At 47.3% G+C, this 18,250-nt stretch overlaps 5 protein-coding genes across 5 annotated transcripts; 3 read left to right on the plus strand and 2 right to left on the minus strand.

Annotated features, from left to right (window-relative positions):
• Positions 1-319: 319 nt before the first annotated feature.
• Positions 320-3,351, plus strand: PtA15_6A412 (uncharacterized protein; the record flags this gene model as incomplete). Its single annotated transcript, XM_053170115.1, has 12 exons — positions 320-536; positions 607-710; positions 824-993; positions 1,119-1,356; positions 1,463-1,545; positions 1,627-1,775; positions 1,862-1,907; positions 1,959-2,171; positions 2,272-2,488; positions 2,560-2,669; positions 2,749-2,940; positions 3,048-3,351. 12 exons carry the CDS (start codon positions 320-322, stop codon positions 3,349-3,351), a joined length of 2,043 nt encoding a protein of 680 aa, XP_053021338.1.
• A 2,799-nt stretch (positions 3,352-6,150) lies between these two features.
• Positions 6,151-8,724, plus strand: PtA15_6A413 (uncharacterized protein; the record flags this gene model as incomplete). Its single annotated transcript, XM_053170116.1, has 4 exons — positions 6,151-6,396; positions 7,864-8,292; positions 8,596-8,622; positions 8,713-8,724. The coding sequence occupies 4 exons, from the start codon at positions 6,151-6,153 to the stop codon at positions 8,722-8,724; spliced, it is 714 nt and encodes a 237-aa protein (XP_053021339.1).
• A 1,575-nt stretch (positions 8,725-10,299) lies between these two features.
• On the minus strand, positions 10,300-11,460 carry PtA15_6A414 (uncharacterized protein; the record flags this gene model as incomplete). The annotated part of the gene is made up of 4 exons (XM_053170117.1): positions 10,300-10,341; positions 10,436-10,911; positions 10,996-11,124; positions 11,199-11,460. The coding sequence occupies 4 exons, from the start codon at positions 11,458-11,460 to the stop codon at positions 10,300-10,302; spliced, it is 909 nt and encodes a 302-aa protein (XP_053021340.1).
• Positions 11,461-12,928: 1,468 nt separating this feature from the next.
• PtA15_6A415 (uncharacterized protein) lies at positions 12,929-14,723 on the minus strand (the record flags this gene model as incomplete). The annotated part of the gene is made up of 4 exons (XM_053170118.1): positions 12,929-13,103; positions 13,192-14,295; positions 14,379-14,585; positions 14,662-14,723. 4 exons carry the CDS (start codon positions 14,721-14,723, stop codon positions 12,929-12,931), a joined length of 1,548 nt encoding a protein of 515 aa, XP_053021341.1.
• Positions 14,724-14,801: 78 nt separating this feature from the next.
• PtA15_6A416 (uncharacterized protein) lies at positions 14,802-17,587 on the plus strand (the record flags this gene model as incomplete). Its single annotated transcript, XM_053170119.1, has 3 exons — positions 14,802-14,881; positions 14,965-16,905; positions 17,155-17,587. The coding sequence occupies 3 exons, from the start codon at positions 14,802-14,804 to the stop codon at positions 17,585-17,587; spliced, it is 2,454 nt and encodes an 817-aa protein (XP_053021342.1).
• Between the last annotated feature and the right edge of the window lie 663 nt (positions 17,588-18,250).

The following is an 18,250-nucleotide window of genomic DNA, read 5'->3' on the forward strand; positions in this document are numbered from 1 at the left end:
GAGCTTTTCTTTGATGCTGGTTGGTCATCTCTTCATAATCTGGCATGTGATTGTCGGGATGGGTGCATAAGATAAACCAATATCTAAACCCATAATCGGGTGATCTCAACCAAAAATGGCAGATTGAGTTATTTCCGCTGTGAATGGTAAACCCATATGATTATGTCCATCTGCTGTGATATCCAAACCCAGCTATGTACATACATACATAACCCAGACGATCTCATTCTCGATCGGAGTCAGTCAACTCAGCCCAAGTTCCAACCCAGCTCGCTCTCCTTCGACTCTCCGACTAACACCAGCCCATTCACCCCAAACGATGTCTCCCTCGCTACTGCCATCCGAACAACCCAGGGACCAACTACAAGCTCACGAGCCACTCATCAATCTGCCATCCTCAAGCTCAAGCCAATCCGATCTCAGTCTAGACAATGAACACGCCCCACCACCCTCATTCACCATTCGCTCGACCTTCGCCGGGATCCTCATCGGCAGTCTGCTCGCCTTCACAAACATGTACTTTGGCCTACAAACTGGTCAACCAACCTTTTACCAGCGTCAACCCAGCCTATTCCAGTCACTAACCTGCTTCCTCTGTTTCCACAGGCTGGATCTCAATGATGTCGCTACAATCGAGTCTTCTCGGCTATGCTGCTTTCAAACTCCTGCCCAACTTCCTCAACTCGACCCCTCTCTCAGTCGCAGAAAATGTCAGATCTCTCTCTCTCTTCCCTTCTCATACTTGTGAAAATAAAAGTAGCAGAGCATGCAGATCCATATCACGCCGAATTTTCAGGCTGAAATTGGCCGATGAAAACGACAGGTATTACTGCAAACCACTTCGACCGCCGTGTGTGCAATGCCCCTGACTGCCGGCCTCATCGGGATCATCCCCGCCCTCGCCCAACTCAACCTGGAATCTGATGGATTAGCACCCATCACATTTTCACCCACGGCCTTGATCACTTGGTGCTTTGCCATCGCTTTCTTTGGGTGAATACATATATATATATATATACATATATCTACATATCTTCCTACTTACCTACACGGATAAAACCAAGTTTCTAAACACTAACCCCGGATTCGGTAACATGATTTTCGTGACGATCCTGCAGTGTCTTCTTGGCGATCCCGCTACGAGAACAAGTGATCATCAAAGAAAAGCTGCCATTCCCCTCGGGCACCGCCACCGCTCAAATACTCGCCCTATTACACCAGAAACCGATGCTCTCTCAATCTCCACCGAATGGATTGTTCGTCCAGCCTGCGTGCTCGCCCGAACCCTTGGGCCAATTCCATCCACAGCAATGGAAATTGCTGATATCCACTTTTACGGCTTCGATCCTTTTTAGCGTACGTCTGTGCGTATGACTATACATCTATCTACAGCCTCTCCACAACCAGGCTGTTCAAACAAAACTCGAAATCGGCATTTGACTCACCTCCATTCTCTTTATAGATAATATCCTTGGGATTCCCAGTCCTATATGCTATGCCTGTCTTTGACGTTTTTGGCCCATTGGCTCATGATTGGTCATGGTGGTTAGTACTCGAGCTGCCTTTCCAATTCTTGATGTCATCTCCACAATACATATGGTGTTTTTGATTAAATTCATTCTTCAGGTTTACGCCTTCATTTGCGTTTGTAGGACAAGGAATAATCATGGGATTTCATACGGGCTACAGTATGATGTTCGGGATGTTGTTCGGATGGATGTTTTTAGGGCCATTGGCTGTCAATCTGGGGTGGACTACTCCTGAGTCGGTAAAGAGTCTGCTGCCTTTTTTTCTTTTGACTCGTTAGACGGGTGATTTGCCAATCCTGAAAGTGCCTTGTTCTCGCTCGTTTCACTCTTAGGTTGGATACTGTGGCCGGCATTATCGATCATGATCGTTGAATCATTGTTCAGTCTCCTGGAGTTCACTATCAGCCTACTGAATCTACAATCAACTAGATCGCATTACTCTCCAGTGGCAACCGATGAAAATGATCTACGCGAACGGAGGGGCAAAGGGACAACACTCTCCATCAGCTTCAAGACGGCTACAATCGGATTCTCACTCTCATGCCTGGTTTGTGTACTCATCATGGGCGTCTTGTTCAAGGAGATCAAGTGGTGGGCGACGGTCGTTGCATTGGTTTTAGCTTCAATCTTCAGTCTACTAGGGTCAGTTAATTATCATTCCGGTCATTTGGGGGCCCAAACTTTCGCGAAGATGATGATTTAATGTCGAGCTAAAGTGGAATGTTTGTAAAAAATAATCCAGAGTAAGGGCACTTGGCGAAACAGATCTCAATCCGGTATCTTCAATCGCCAAAATCTCACAGCTAGTATTCGGAGTACTACAGCCGCACAACATGGTTGCTAATCTGATAGCGGGCGGGATCAGTGAAGCTGGTGCGATGCAATCCGGCGAGCTTATGCAAGATTTCAAGACGGCTCAGCTGCATGGAGTCGATCCAGCCAGCATGTTCTATGGCCAGGTCAGATCTCAACAACTGATTATTAAAAATCTAGATGTCTAATCTGCCAATTATTTTCGTTGAATCTGTAGATGATCGGCTCTTTTGTTTCGGTGTTTGTGTCCAGTGGAGCTTACATACTGTATAGCAGAACTTATGCCCTGCCTAGCAGTACGTTCCCAGTTCCTACAGCTGCAATATGGTAAATTATACACTCAAATCACTGTGAGAGACTAAATTCATTCGAAGAAAAAAGCTGACGGCTGATCGGGTCTTTTCAGGCTGAGTTTAGCTCGCTTGCTGAATGATGGTGAGTTACCTGAAGGAAGCAGAATTATGATGGTGATCTCGGGATTTGTATTCTTTATCGTCGGTGGGTGCAAGTTACTGTTCAAACGGAGCGACACTCATTTCAGTCTTAGAATCATCACCAAATTCAAACACCACCCTTCATCTTGGTTCTTGCCGTCAGGGTAAGACACCCCCATCTATTGATATTTTGTGTCTTGAGATGATCGGCCAAGCAAGTTGAACTAATTTGCTTTCAATTATCCCGCAAAAAAAAACATTAAATCAAAAGAATTGCTTTTGCACTTGGGATGATCAACACGCCCTCATTTTCGATAGCCCGATTCATAGGCGGCCTGATAGCATGGAAGGTTGAACGACGGCGGAGTCTCAAGCACGAAGGTGGAGGGACCACGGGACGCGATGAGAACTACGATTCGGGCCGGATCTGGCTGATCATCGTCGCCACCGGCTTCGTCTTGGGCGAAGGATTTGGCAGCATCTTCAACCTCGTCCTCAAATCTTTCTTCCTCTTCAAACCCATCTCTTGTTGGGGCTGTGGACTCGGTGGAGGCGGTTATTGTCCTGGTTGTTAGAACGACCTTCACTCTTCTGCTTCTCGTCTTCCCTTCCTAATCTTTATTTTTCACCCTTCTTTCGGAAATCAGTGGATACGCTTCTTTCTTTGTTCTTACTGTCTTTGGGCCCTTTTTTTAAGGCTTATTTATACATAGATGGTTCATTTTGTTTTTGGGCTAGCTGATAGAGCTGTTGTTTTATGTTGTGCCTTTCTTTCTCACTCTCCACCCGTCATTTACATTCTTCCTGACCAAGTCATCTTCTTTCTATCCTTGGTTCTTCAAGCATCCACGCACATCATATAACAAGACCACCACATCCAATTGTCCACATTTCTTGGTTTTGTTCTTTCTGTATTCTGTTTAGTTTGTCAATTATTTCTTTTTTTGGATGGATCAAAATAAGACTACTTCTCATTTGTATTACAATCAACATGCTATCTTGGCTCTTTGTTTTGTGTGTCCCTTTTTTGGTAGTACTAGTAGATGAATGGATGTATCAAGTGTAACATGGCCTGGACTGGATACCTTGTTTCTTTCTGCTCTGATAAATTCTCTGGTAGGTGTGACTATGACAATAGCTTAACAGGGAATCTCCCCTGCAAGAGGTTAATGTATAATCTTGCTGGCGGCTGGCAACGGTGTAAGCGCTGCGCAGCGCTAAAAAAAGCGCAGATATAGTGCAGCGCAGCGCGACCCCGCCACAGGGATATCCTAAATAGCGCGAGCGGTAGCGCATCCCGCTATCGCTAGCGCTATAATTAGCGCTTAGAATTTCCTCCCAGATCCGCGAAGCGCAAGCGCAGCGCAAAAATCAGCGCTATCGCTAAAAAACTGCGCGGGAAAAGCGCAAGCGCGAGTCAGCGCGCTACATGATTGCTAGCAGCGCGCTTCACGCTATCTCCGCGCTGCATATTCCACAGCGCCTAGTTAGCAGCGCCTTTCATGCTATTTCCGCGCTGCGTATTCCGCAGCGCCACTATCGCCACGCTGTGCATCATTGGCCTTAATTGGAACTCCCCGGATGAACTAGGTTTGCATATCAGGGCTGATGATACCGGTTACATTGTGAGATAGCTAAAGATTGCACCCTGAGATACCGCCTACACCCCATACCCGGCTCTGCATTCTCCTAGTTGATATCCCCTGTACTTCCCTTCCTCCAACCCCGTCCAAGATAGCCATGGCGGTGGTAGGGGAAATAGAAGAAGACTAATTCTGTTCGCCATGAATCCACTCGTCTGCGCACACCTATCTCCCGCCCTGGTTACATACCCACCTCCCAAGATTCTCGCTGTGCCATTATTGCCCCAAATAACGCCAAGAAGAAGAAGAAAGCCCCCGCCACTGTGATCGAGGTCCACGATTCATCCAATAGTGAATCTGAACCGGATGATGTCACTGATACTGCTACCAAATCTGGTCAAGACAGTAAAAGCAAGGATGGTCGACAGGTGAGTTGATCACAGATGGACTAATGAGAAATCCATATTGTCTTTTTTATTATATTTTGTCTCATTCTGAAATATTTCTAATTCTAGTTATTCTTGGGGGTGACACAAGTTTCTAAATGCACTGGGAAGAAAGTTTGAGTAGATACCGCACAGGACTCTGATGATGCAAATTCAAAGGTGACTGGTTTGAAAAAGGAAGATAAAGATATTGACAAGGATGGATATCAGCGTATTAGGCTGTACTTCTACCCTCAGGGAGAAGGGCCAAAGCAGGCAAGTTTGTTCTAATATTTTTTGAAATGGCAGTGAGATGGTGTAACTGATCAGATTGATAATATCCCTTTAACCACAGGAGGCTGGTTCTGATGCATTCACATGTCAATGGTGCCCCAACCAATTCAAAGCATCATCCCAATCAAATTACAACCTCAAAAGTCATAGGGATGGTGCCACTTGCGGTAATTCTCAACCCCGACCCGCCTGTCCTGGTCGTGCAAAGGCCATTGAAGCTGGAGCCCTAATTCCCCCAACTGCTGTTGAGATCGCTTTGGAAAAGTTCAAAGAAAACTCGTCCGGATTGGGTACTCTGATTGCCTACACGACAAAAGGCAGATTCAACAACAACACTTTGAACAAACTTCTGGTTGTCTGGCTTATCCAACAGTCTCTTCCTTGGCTCAGAATTGAAGATTTTCTCTTGTGGGTTTGTTTTGACTTTTGTCTCAGCAACACAGTATTGGATTCTCATGTTTGGGCTGCTTCACATGCCCATCAACTCTACATGGAGCAACGCTCCATGGTCATCAAGGATATCCTTGTATGTATCTTCATTAATTTATACCCCGATATGAGCCGTCTTCCACTGATGTGAACTCTTATTACAGGAGTCAGACTCAAAAAATATCAATTGTATCTGATGTGTGGACCACCAAGGGCAGCCACAAAGTGTTTCTCGGTATAACCTGCTGTTATATTGATCAAAACTGGAAGTATGTATGCCGACATCTTGCTATCAAGTATGTATCATGGCATCACAACGGCAATTATTTGGCCACCCCATTTGCCAATGTGCTAGTCAAGCACAATCTGCATCATAAGATAAGTCTTTTGACTTGTTTTGACTGCTTTGCTATTCATCATATGTTAAAGTAAACTAACGCTACTGAGACTCCATTAATACATCTTTGCCCAGACAACTGATTCAGGAAGCAACAATTTCACAATGGCACAATGGGTAGTGGCCATATTTTGTACTGTTGATTCAACCGATTGGGATGTTGCCAGCAATCATCACCGATGTATATGCCATGTGATTGCGTTGATCCTGGGAGCCGTATTGAAGGCGCTGAATCTCTCAAAGCAAATGGCTCGGCCTGAAAAGACTGATAAGTATTTCCCGGTTCTTGGTAGCATTGCCGAGGAGGATGAGACTGCCGGGAACAAAAAAGAAACTGAAGATATAGTTGAGATTACACCCGAGCTCTCTGAAGACGAGGATATTGATCCTGATGATGCCAAAAAAGCATCTTCCCAACCCGGATGGGAGAATGAAGATCAGGCTGAGGATCTCAACAATGATGAATTGGGTATTGGTTTCACCTTAAAAAAGGTAAGTAGGAGTCGGACTGTTTGCTTGCACAACACCAATAAATTATCAAGCTGATATCAAGTTACGGTAGATTGACTACATATGCTGTAGGATAGCATCCTCCTCTCAAAAGCAGGCCGAGTGGAAGCTATGGGCTTCCAAGCTGGGCTACAAAGGTTGTGGTGTCATCGGTGGGTACGGAATACAATGGAATATAGCTTACAACAGTCGTCAGCGGGCTTACGAGGGCAGGAAGGTCTGTAAATCCAATGATCTAAACTGATTTGATGTTACACAATTCCTTACCTACCATAATTATCTCTTCAGGTGATAAAGCAGCTCCTTGATAACGAGTTCAAAAGCTGCATAGGTAAACCATCCAAGAAAAACTTCTTCCAGTCCTACAACTTGACAACAAACAAATGGGAGGATATAAATAAGTTGAACAGTGTATTGAAGGTCAGCGTTTATTTTATTTATAGTGGCCTTAATCATTACTGATTTCAATTTGAGTCAAATTCTACAGGATTTCTTGGAGCTGACTAAACGGATGGAGGGTGACAGGCCCAAATTACCAATCAAAGACTAGCACAGTGGTATTCGAAATGTTTTTTGGGACCTTTGAATACTGATTTGTCAAATATTTGAGTATTCGGAGATAATTGACGGAAAAACTTCCAAAATACATTAAAAAACCAAAAATTACATTTTTTGTGTTTTTGACTTCTTTTGGCCCATTCCTGGGCCATAAATTTTTGAGGAGGTCATCTGTCAAAAATATCATGGTGCCAAAGACGCTTACAATATTGCCAGAGGCGGAGGCATATCTCATAATGGCGGACGCACTATTCAGAGTGCCGGACACACTTTTGATAGTGACAGACACACTTTTGATAGTGGCAGATGCACTTTTGATAGTGGTGGACGCACTTTTGATAGTGGCGGACGCAGCGTAGCGCGCGCTCTTTTGCACCCTGCATGCTTAGCATTAGCGCAATTGCGCGTATCTGTGCTAACGCTATGCTAAAATCTAAAATGTATCTGTGCTAACGCTATGCTAAAAGCTAAGATAGCTTTGCACCCTTTGCGCGTAGCGTCAGCGCAGATGTGCGTGTAGCGTCAGCGCAGATGTGCTCATAGCGTCAGCGCAGATGCGTACAATTGTGATAACGCTACGCTAAAAAAGAGCGCATTTGCGCTGCGCTACACTACACTAAAAGCTATGGTTAGCGTAGCTGACCCACTTTTGGGCCTTTTCAAACTCATCTGGGGCCTTTGGGCCCCAGAAAAGCTTGCATTGGCCCTCTACGCGCCCCTTTGAGCCATTATTTGAATTTATTCAAATCTTCAAGCTTAAATTTGCCCAGGCATTATTTGACTCAAATCAAATACAAATACAAATACTCAAATTGATTTGATTCAATGTGCTAGTCTTTGTTACCAATGATAATCTACGAATACTTGCGAGTTATTGATTCCTTGGAAAAGAAGAAAGAAGCGGCAATCTCAACCGCACTTGAACCGATGTTTACCCCGATGCTCAAGGTGACTAAGAAGTACCTTGACCTGTCTCTAGCGTGCAACACGGTCATCATCGCCACTTTCTTACATCCGGAATGGCGTATGATGCTGTTCACAATGCGACTCAAGACACACTTTGCACGGATCACCAAGTTAATCCAGAAAACCTTTGATGATCGCCAGTCATATCTCAAGTCAATACAACCAGAATCAACTCCTCCAAAGACTACCCAATCAGATCTCAATGCAACCCCTACAGATTTGGAAACCGACGGGGATGATTTTAACTACTACCCTACTACTTCAACTACGATAGAGATCAACACCGAGCTCAAGCGCTATAACAAGGGAGACTTTCCAATGGCGAAGAAAGGTGATGTTCTGGGCAGGTGGAAGGTGAGAATCTGCATGTGGTGTTTGCATGGCATAGTACATTTTACTGATTTAGCTTCGATTGGGCTCCAAGCTGCATTCCAAGGACTTCCCCGTTCTAGGATCTCTGGCAAGAGATTACCTATCCTGCCCGGCAAGCTCGGCTAGCGTGGAGCGAACCTTCTCGGCAGCCGCAAGGGTCTGCGGTTCTGGTAGGTCAGGACTGGCTATACGAACAATCGAGAGGTGTATAAGCAGCCACATGTGGCTGCGTAACGGGGTGAAACTAGCGGGGTCTTTCTCGGATTGTCAAGATGTGATCAACAGCTCCGAGCAAAGCATCAAGTTTCAAAGGTACAAAAACAAGTGTATCCAGAAATGCCGAGCCTCTAGGTCTTAGGCTTCTCTTTTTACTTTTTTACCTCATTTTCCTGTCATCTGAAGTCTCTGCAATGAAGCAAGAGATTTGCTGCGCCACTTTGAGCGCTTAGCGCTATTTTTAGCGGTTAGCGCTATTTTCACTGATTTGTAACTTGAGAATTAAATAGCGGGTAAATCCCGCTATTGCCGGGCTTTATTTAGCGCGAAGCGCGCTTCATCCGCTAAAATGCAGCGCCGCAGCGCTAAAAAAACCCTGATTTAGCGCGCTACCAATGTGTGATTTTTCCACTTGTGGCCAGATAGCGGCAGCGCTAGCGGGCCTTGCGCTACAAGAAAGCGCAGCGCAGCGGCTCGAAAACCCGCTGCGCTACCCGCTTCGCTGCGCTATGGGTAGCGCAGCGCTTACACCGTTGCGGCTGGGCAGTGGCCTGGCTGGGACAGCAAGGATTTTCAAGGCTAAAGAGCAAAAAGGAAGACACAAATCAAATCAAGCCCAATTTTTTTGAAGAAGAAATATAAAATAGGGTTAATTGAGAGCAGGCGCTCCTTCTAGAATCAGACAGCTTTTTTCATGTTTGAATTAGAGGACTGTAGGCACAAAGGTAGAGAAATTGAGTAAAAAATCAAACTACAGCCATTCCCAAAAAGCTTGCGGTTGGGTAGGCCCAAATTTTGGACTGCTATTTTCAGCCTCAAAGCCTTTATAGCCCCTGTATGACAGGCTGCATACAGTAATGTGATTAGAAGAAAATTACTACTTTCTTTGTTTTTAACTTTGGAGCCTCAAGGGTTGCACCATTGGAATCCTGGAGCAATTTTACACCAATTGGACCCTTCGCCTCATGCCCCTCCCCTGCCTTGTGGCCAGCGCGGCACCCTTGTTGAGCCAATGGCTGTACATTATAGTTTGCCATGATATCTCAGCTTCAGCAAATCCATCTCTGAGTTGTCAGAATCAGACAAATGGTATCACTTTAGCTAGGCTGAGACATGTTGGCACATGCATACATCAGAAGTTTGTACTTGTAGTGCAGATTTGGATGCAAAAAATGGGAGATGCTCTCAGCAGTAAAATAAATCTACCCCATATTGGTCAGATCAGTGAACTTAGGGTTCACCAGTCCTGGTATTTCTTAAAATGATGCACTCCTGGAAAGTCAGGGTTTATTTGGGACACATTGCCATGAATTGATTATTTCTCCAACCTTAATAATACCCCACTTGGAAGGGGAAGGAGGTTTGTTGTAGCCCAGTACCGGGTTGCTGAGTTTGATCCCTTATAGCTGCACAAAAAACACAGATATTTGATTGGGCAGAGTTACAACAGTAATTACATTGGAGAATCTTGCATGTCACCTGATGGCAGTTGATTGAGTTTTTTTCTGGTTGTCATATGATGGTTTTTCTGTAATGCTGTCACAACTTCTGTTTCATAGAATTCCAGGTTGAACGGTCTGGGAAGATGAGGACTGATTCTTGAAGCATGAGTGTAGCTGAAGCCAGCGTATTCTTTGTACCAAAAACCCATCAATTCAATTGCAGCCTTGAATCCCCTTTTCCTGTCAATCATGGGGCCACTAATCAGTAGATCCATTAGGCATTTTTGAGGTTTGCTCTGGAAGAATTCGTCAACATTGGTTGGTAGGTTTTTCATTTCAATTCGGCCAAGTAGTGGCCACCTATCCGGAGTTCCTTTGAATAAAAGCGTAAAAATCCATCCAAATAGCTCTTTACGAGTACTCCCGGTAACCCCCAACATCACTTGATCTAGACCACCTAAACTGACCAAATTGTGATAACGGATAAGGGCATTGATGATTCTAGCGGCTCGACAACGGAGGTCTCTTTTGATCACAATCATCTCATTCTTCACCGGTCTCATCTGGTATTCGTACCCGTCCTTTGCAGCTGAATTCCGGATCTTAAAAATCATGATTCGTATCTCTTTCAAGTGGGCTTCTGGACGCGTGGATTCCAGGTGATTGATATTCTTCCATTCTGTTTCAATGAGTTGGTTGTATGTTTTAGTGATTTCTGTATCTTCATTGTCTTCAGTCTTGATTCTAGTCAACGCGAGTAAATGAAGATTGTTGATATTTTGAGGATCATCGTATAATTCCGCCAATGTATGCCAGGTGAATTTCTTGGCCACTTTGAGTGGAGTGTATACTTCTCCTGTTGGTTCGGCTCGTGAGTGTTTGCCCAATCTGGAATTGGATCTTCCATTCTTACTGGCGACCCGTCCAAATGGTCCTAGATATACTAATGAATAAAGGCCGGATATTTGATCAGCAAGTCAACTTGGCCGAAACAGTGTCGCAATGATAGGACTACGCTTGATCTAACCTTCGTATTCATGGGGATGATTGCTTATCATTGGATTCACATTTTCTCCTGATGGTGATCCAATACTTCCGGTGTTTACTTTCAAAGGGTCGGAGGTTGCTGGTTCCACCCAGCCTTTGGAAATACGGTCTACGACAAGCATTTTCACATCAGGACTGCAGAAAAAAATTGCACATGCTAGTTGACATTTTCTAAGGACATACCATGTGCAAATAAGAATTGCTCAGGTGCATGAAAATCAGCAATAGCATGCTGGAAGAAATGCGTTGACTGCGGATTTAGAAAACCATGATGGAGCTCCTGATCAGCAAGCGTCATGCGTTTCGCAGGCCGAAGTTGTAAAGTTTCCAAGTCCTCAAACACATCATCTTCCAATCTTGAAGGCTCTTCAATTCGGCTTAATCCAGCTTCGGCAATCAAGGGCGGCGTTGCCAACGTAAGACTGAAATGATGGTGAAGCACCATGCCAAGGCAAATCAAACGCGGCCATTCCACATTCATAATCACAGGACAAAGGCGAACAACCGAGCAGAAATTGATTCAGTAGGATTCTAACGGCGCGTTGGAAGTACGTGAACAAGTCCCACTCGTCAATGTGGATCACTATAGATCATTCCCCTGGTTAATGATTTGACATACCTATAATCACGCAAGAAAAGCCCCGAATTTAGCTGCTCTGAGATTAACTTCAACACCTTCGACTTCGTGCTTCAATAATGAAGAATCCTACACGCCCCGGCCCCAACGAATCGATTATGTGAAACAAGTTCGTGAATTACCGGTAGATTTTTCAGTAGTATTTTGTATGCGTGAGGTCCGCCACAGGGATCCGACAATCGTCGGGAACCCTGTATGAAGGTCAAACCGGGCGCACTAGTGACCGGAAGTCCCGGCCCGTGTCTCACTAATGATGCTGATTAGAGCGGTTCTTACTAGTCACACCCTCCTGCCCGTGGGTGCGGGTCTGCTTGGGACAGCGTGTCTCTCCAACATAGAGGGACTTGGTCAAGTTAATCCCAGTCATGTGCAAGGTTCCGACTGCCAGAGCGATGCAGATTGATGGATCCAGGACAGTGGAGGAGGAACAAAAGTCGACATCGACCTTTTTCCTTCCTGCGGAGACCCCCGGTTTCGAGGCAGTCATTCAGGGGAGTGGGTCCTCCGATCGGCAACCGGATGGTAAAATATGTAAAGATTCGCCTGGTTGACCGTTCGGAACCTGTTGTCGAAATGAAAATGAGTATATGGGGTTAAAAAAATATTTCTAAACCATCAGCCGATTTTGTACATATTTACATTGAAAAGTAGTCAAAAGTTGCAACCGGATTTTGCAGGTGAAGCGATAAAGTTAGGCAAAGGTTCTGAAGATAAAAAGAATCACCGAAGGTGAACCCTTGCGGGCCGAGAAAGATTGCAATCACACATTTCCACCTGACCCCCGGGTCTCCCTAGTAAAAGGCGAGGGGGACGTTCGAGTTTGAGGCCAGACGGTGTGCGTGGTTGCAGAGTTGGACATAAGACTATATATCCCGTTGATTTGGTGCCGAGTTCGACTCCTGGTCCGCTCAAGCGCCTGTCTTTACGCGTATCGAGACGGCCGGGTTGGAAATGACACCATCGAAGTTATCCTTGCCCCTCCCCTACCATGTCAACTCTTGACGTAGAATCTAGATATATAATCACATATTCCCAGAGCTATGTAGGTTGCACCTCTATGCAGGAAGGTATCCAGAAAAAACAAATCGTGAAGTGGGATTGAGATGGAATATTTGATCTTGTTGTTACAGGACATATGTATGTATTGGGATGGTTTTACAACAAGATGCAGCTTCTGGCTCCTAGTAAAAGATCGAGTGAAATGTGAGGGTAGAACAACAAATAAACAAATGCAGAAAGTTTTCGGAGCAAGTTAAATAGAGCTACGTATGGCTCCTCAGATGCCAGAGAATCGATCGGGGAATACGACTGGGGCAAGCAAGGTCCAGGCATAGATGACCATGCAGACCCAACTGCTGATGATTCGCATCCACATCGTTACCGTGCTGTGTCCGATTCTCACCGGGGTCGCACTGTCGGTGGAATCATGTCCAGAGCGAGTGACGATGTTCCTACACAAACGGCAAAAGAATGATAGAAATGAGTGAAACGATTTAGGGGTCATTACGGCTGAGACGCGAGGCTGAAACTAGTGCTTACCAATGTGTTAATAGCATTGCCACATACATCGTTGCAAGAACGAAGATGAAATGGAATGATGAGTAGTGGTATCTAACTTTGATGGTCTCGTCATCTTTATCCTGCGACTCGAAATCTCCACGGTCGTTATCATCATCGTCTTGATCTTTAGCCAGCTCTTGCTCTAAGGCACTAGCAGGTAGGGATCCCTCGTCGATGGCCGCTTGGATGGCTTGAATTCTCAATGGGTCTTTTTTCTTGGGCTGAGTGGTTATCGGTGCCTGGGTAGGTCGTTCAGGATCGGCATCTTGCAGGGCGACGTAGCCAGTGTCAGCCGACTCGTTCATCATCCCAGTAAACTCAAACGAACGGGTACCGGCCCGGAAAGTGGTGTATGCAACTGCCAGGAGGGTCATGAGCGCTCCAAGGACGACCATAGATGTTTCAGTACCTTCTTGTAGTTTGGTGAGTGGATTACAGCGACTGTCCCCGTCATCATGATTAGCAACGGCTGAAGTGACCAGTTGGGTACAGTAGATAACCACGACGCCCGATTGAATCACTCCCGAGCTGGGATTGAGCTCGCGAACGGCAGGATGAAGTGAGATGCAGGTGACGATGAAGCAGAGAATCAGATTGAAGATGATGAAGAACCGATTGAGTCCACAGCCGGAAACGCCAAAGAAGTTCAGATCGATAATGCTAATTGCGATCGTGAGTAAATGCATCGATAGCGTCACGGTGACGAGTGTGTAGCCCCAAAGCTTGGAGCGCCAATCGACCATGTCGGCACATTTCTCGATCTCCAGAAGCACAAAGTCGCCGAAGACATAGGCGAAATCGACCAGTAGGACGAGGCCGAAGAAGATGAAGACCATGGAACCTAACCAGGCAATATATCGCGAGTAGAACATGAAGAATCCGTTGGGGATGAAGAAGGTGGAGAAGACTAGTAATAGCCAGATGAGAACTTTGGGTCCCCACCATCCGTTCTGTATGACCGCCATTTTCTGTCTGGTGTTCCGGACCCTGAGCAGTAGGAGTGCCAGAATAACGTGAAATAGAGTGAGGGCAAAACATATCCTGTGTACGGCCAAGACGCCATAACAAGTATCTTCTGGACAACTGAGATGGTTTGAATTGGAAAAAGAGAAAGCACACATCAATTGGCTGGATGAGCAAGAAGCCAACAATCATGGTGAGCTGACCTCATTTTGATGTAATCATAGCTCCAACTTTCGAGTTTCTTGATTGCGAATGGAGTGAGCATGATCCAGGCGAACAGGCTATTGAGGATGAGGATCAAACAGTATGCGATCCGGGTGGCGATGGAGGATGAAAAGTTGCACGATTTGCAGAAGGCTGAGGCTGCTTGAGAGGTGCAAAAGAACACCAGTCCACTGAGGCAACTCAGCCTAGCCCCACCAAGACCGCAGAACAATACGATTAACAGGTGAGCTCTGAATCAAGAAATAGTAAATGAGGACGTACCCGATGGTGGATACCATCCCGCTGACTGCGCCGAGCAGGGGAATCGAAAGAAAGGCACCCATTGCGCCGAATGTGGATGCCAATGGACGTGCAAATGTTTTGTGTGCTGAGGTCGGGAGTTCTCTTGGTTTTCAGCTTCGATGCGGCTCCAGAGTGAGATAGTCGACGCGCAGGGCCTGATTTCCGAGGGGAACGAATCGAATGGGAACGTCGACCAGGCGTATGTAGTAGCTGGTTGGTTGGTAGGTAGCAGTAGGACTGCAATGCGAGGCGAGTCCCCCGCTCGGGGTACCCGTGATGCAGATCCCTCCCCGGGTCGACCATGTCGTGGCGTCGGGTCATGCCGAGTCCGGTGGCCAGGCAGGCCCCCCGGTCGCTATGTAGCCCCCTGGGGTCGAAACACAGGGGCGCAGGGTGGCCGGGGGAGGGACACCTCGCATGGAAAACCCACCCTCAACACATCGAAAGCAGCTTCCAGATGACCAAGAACAAACGCCGACAACGAACACAACAGCCAGACCTCCAGATCACCATCGCACCAGCAAGCAACAACACCAGCAACAACCGATCATCAGCACTGATATCTGCATCCACCAACTCATCCGACAACGAGATCTACGAAAACACACTCAGCTCACCCCTCTTCACCACCAAACCAAGCGAACAGCCCAAACCCAGAAACTCGCTCCATCCGGATACCATCAAACTCACCCCAACCTCAATCCCCCGATCATCTGCGTCTGCGGCTGCTTCCGCTTCCTCGGACGATCACTCAATCCATGATGACCAAAGCTTAGCCGATGAACAGCAACAACAGGAAGACCTGGAAAACCATCTGGATCAAGCCGAAGAATATTCACCGCAGGACGAGAATTCTCACTGGCAGCATACAGCCCGATCGGATGATGATGATGATCAAGATGATGATCAAGATGATAGAGATGGCCGAAGCAATGGGAGCGAGAACGGGGAGAGGGAGCCGCTCGTCCACCATAGCCATCATGACCAGCCAATAAGCGAGGGCTCGTACTCATCCTCCGATAACCCACGACTCGATGGCTATCCTCGTCATTCAAAGGCCCGCCAGAGACGGAAGGTCTATGGAGGCGGAAGGCTCGATTGGGGTGGCGAACTGGAGATCTGGGAGGTCGGCTTAGGAGTCGCAAGTAACATGTATGTCAAAAACAACAACAAAAAATTACGAAAGATACAGCTCCTGATTTTTTTTTATTACAGACTGTCCCCGGCGCCGCTCTTTATTCCTCATGCGTTCCTCCTACTGGGACTGCCGATCGGCCTGCCAGTGCTATTCCTGATCGGCTTCGTAGCCTGGTTCTCCCAGGTCGTCCTTGTCGTATGCGGGCGGTATGTGGGTGGACGGACGTATGCGCAGGTCGCCTCGGCGGTCCTACCTGACCGACTGAAAGGGTGCAACATCTGGTTCGGCGAGACGGTTGTCGAGCTCTGTCGGGTGTTTGTGGCTGGAGGACGAGGGATGGTGAACATGATGATGGTCTCCGACCTGTTCTCCCAGCTCACCCGACAATACACACCCAAGGCGGCAATCCTCTACTCGCGGGTGTTCATCATCGCTTTCGTCGGCCTGCTCTCGCTCCTCCCCAACTTCCTCCGCCCCCGTCGCCCCCTCTTCCTCCCCGCACTCTTCCCCACCTTGTCCCGACTCCCGCTCCTACTCACAGCGCTCTGGCCGATCGCCATCGGGATCATCGCCTTCAGACTCCGCCAGCTCAACCGCGAACTCGGCCGGAAACTTCCCCCTACCGGCGAAGGCGACGTCTACAGCGAGATCATGGGTGGGACGGTCTGGGGCGGCTTCTCGATCCTGCTCTTCTGTCTCTCCACCCCGCAACATACCTTCAAGCATTTCCGCTCTCTCAAGCGGATCAACAAGCCCCCCGGAAACACCACCCATCCCATGAGGCCGCTCGCCAGTCATTCCGCCGAGGACGGCTCGGCGGTGCCGGTTGCCGATCCGCTATTTGCTGGCACCAGTCGCTCGTCGATCTTCTCGAGCTACACCCTCCGACGCTATTCCTGGGAGTCGGCCGCCCTCCTGGGGGTTGTCTACTCGACCCTAATCTGTCTTAGTTGGGGATTAGTGGGATATCTGGGGATGGAGCACGGGGGTTACGAAGTGAACTTCCTAGCATCCTTGCCGTCGAACGACCCATGGATCTCGAGCTCGCGGGTGATCTTACTGGTGGTCTTGATCCCATCGATTCCGTTATCCTTACGCCCGGCGACGACAGCGCTGTTCCATCTCATGCGGATCCCTGGGGTCATCCACACGGCCTCGTCGCGGCGGAAGAAGCTGCGGAGACGGGGCGAACGAGCGGGGCGAAGGATGGAGGCGGAGTGGGATGACGAGGACGAGGACGAGCCGTTGGCGGGGACGAAGGCCTGGATGGCCCGGCTGGTCACGACTGCGATCTGGCTCGCCGTGGCTATCGGGGCGATCCGGCTGGGCGGTAGCAATGGCGGCGAAGGCTCGACGATCGAAGTCCTCGGCTGTGTGGGCTCCACCATCATTGCAGGTCTCATCCCCTCCGTCTTCTGGATCGTCCTCTTCCACATCCGCAAGGCCCGTCCCATCCTCAACATCAATCCCTCCAATCCGCCTTCGCCTACAGCCTCGATTTCTAGGACCATCGATAACCCAGTCCGCCCAGGCGCCCGCTCTCGCATCGCTTCCAACTCACCGCTCCCCGTCTCTGCTCGAAGACCTTCAGGCGCCGATCAATTGCTGATTATCAAGGAGGCTCAGTTACAGAAACGGCTTTCTGGGAGAAGAATCTGGCAGGACATCGGCATCTTCGGCATCCTTATCCCCTTCTGTTCTGTCGTCTTGCTCAAAGGCCTCATCGCCGTCTCTCACGAAACCGGGCCGCCTCCTCCTATCTCTTGATCCAGCCCCTCGCTTTTTTCCCCCATGCATATCTCCCTCTATACGTAAAGCTTTGTTTCCTCGCTGTGTGCTACGTCTCTCTATAAATACATAGACACTTCAATTCGCGCCTTGCCTCATCATCATCATTTCTCTACAAACTTATTTATTTTTGGTATGTGTCTCATCAACTATCGTGTACCATATCCATGTGTATATATATCGTCTCTTATAGAAGTGCCAGTAACCCAATTACACAACACAATCAAAAGAATTTAACTCAGCTTTTTTTTCTCTTTGTAGATCTGTTATGTCGTCTGTTTTTTCTTTCTTATCTCTGCTTTTTGTGTGTGCATATGTTTACATAAATACAGTATCTTTGAGAATGATCAATCCCAATATTTGATTGTCTGCGTATAGGCTCACAGAACAGAAGGTGCCAAAGTGGCAGATAGTGTTACAAGAAAGCTGATTTCCCAATTTGGAAGAAGGGGAGTTTCAAGCAGCATTTCCGACGGACATTCTTCTCAAGCAAGCTTGTTCACCGCAGGGCTTAGCTCACTTCTTGCATTATGTAACAAGAGAATCGTAATCCCCACAAGCTCAAGAGTTGCATGGATATAGATATATTGTATTTGTAGACATTGTACATAAACAGAGTCACAAGAGCTATATTCTGCTACA

Source organism: Puccinia triticina, chromosome 6A (genome assembly GCF_026914185.1).
Source record: "Puccinia triticina chromosome 6A, complete sequence".
NCBI classification, from domain to species: domain Eukaryota; kingdom Fungi; phylum Basidiomycota; class Pucciniomycetes; order Pucciniales; family Pucciniaceae; genus Puccinia; species Puccinia triticina.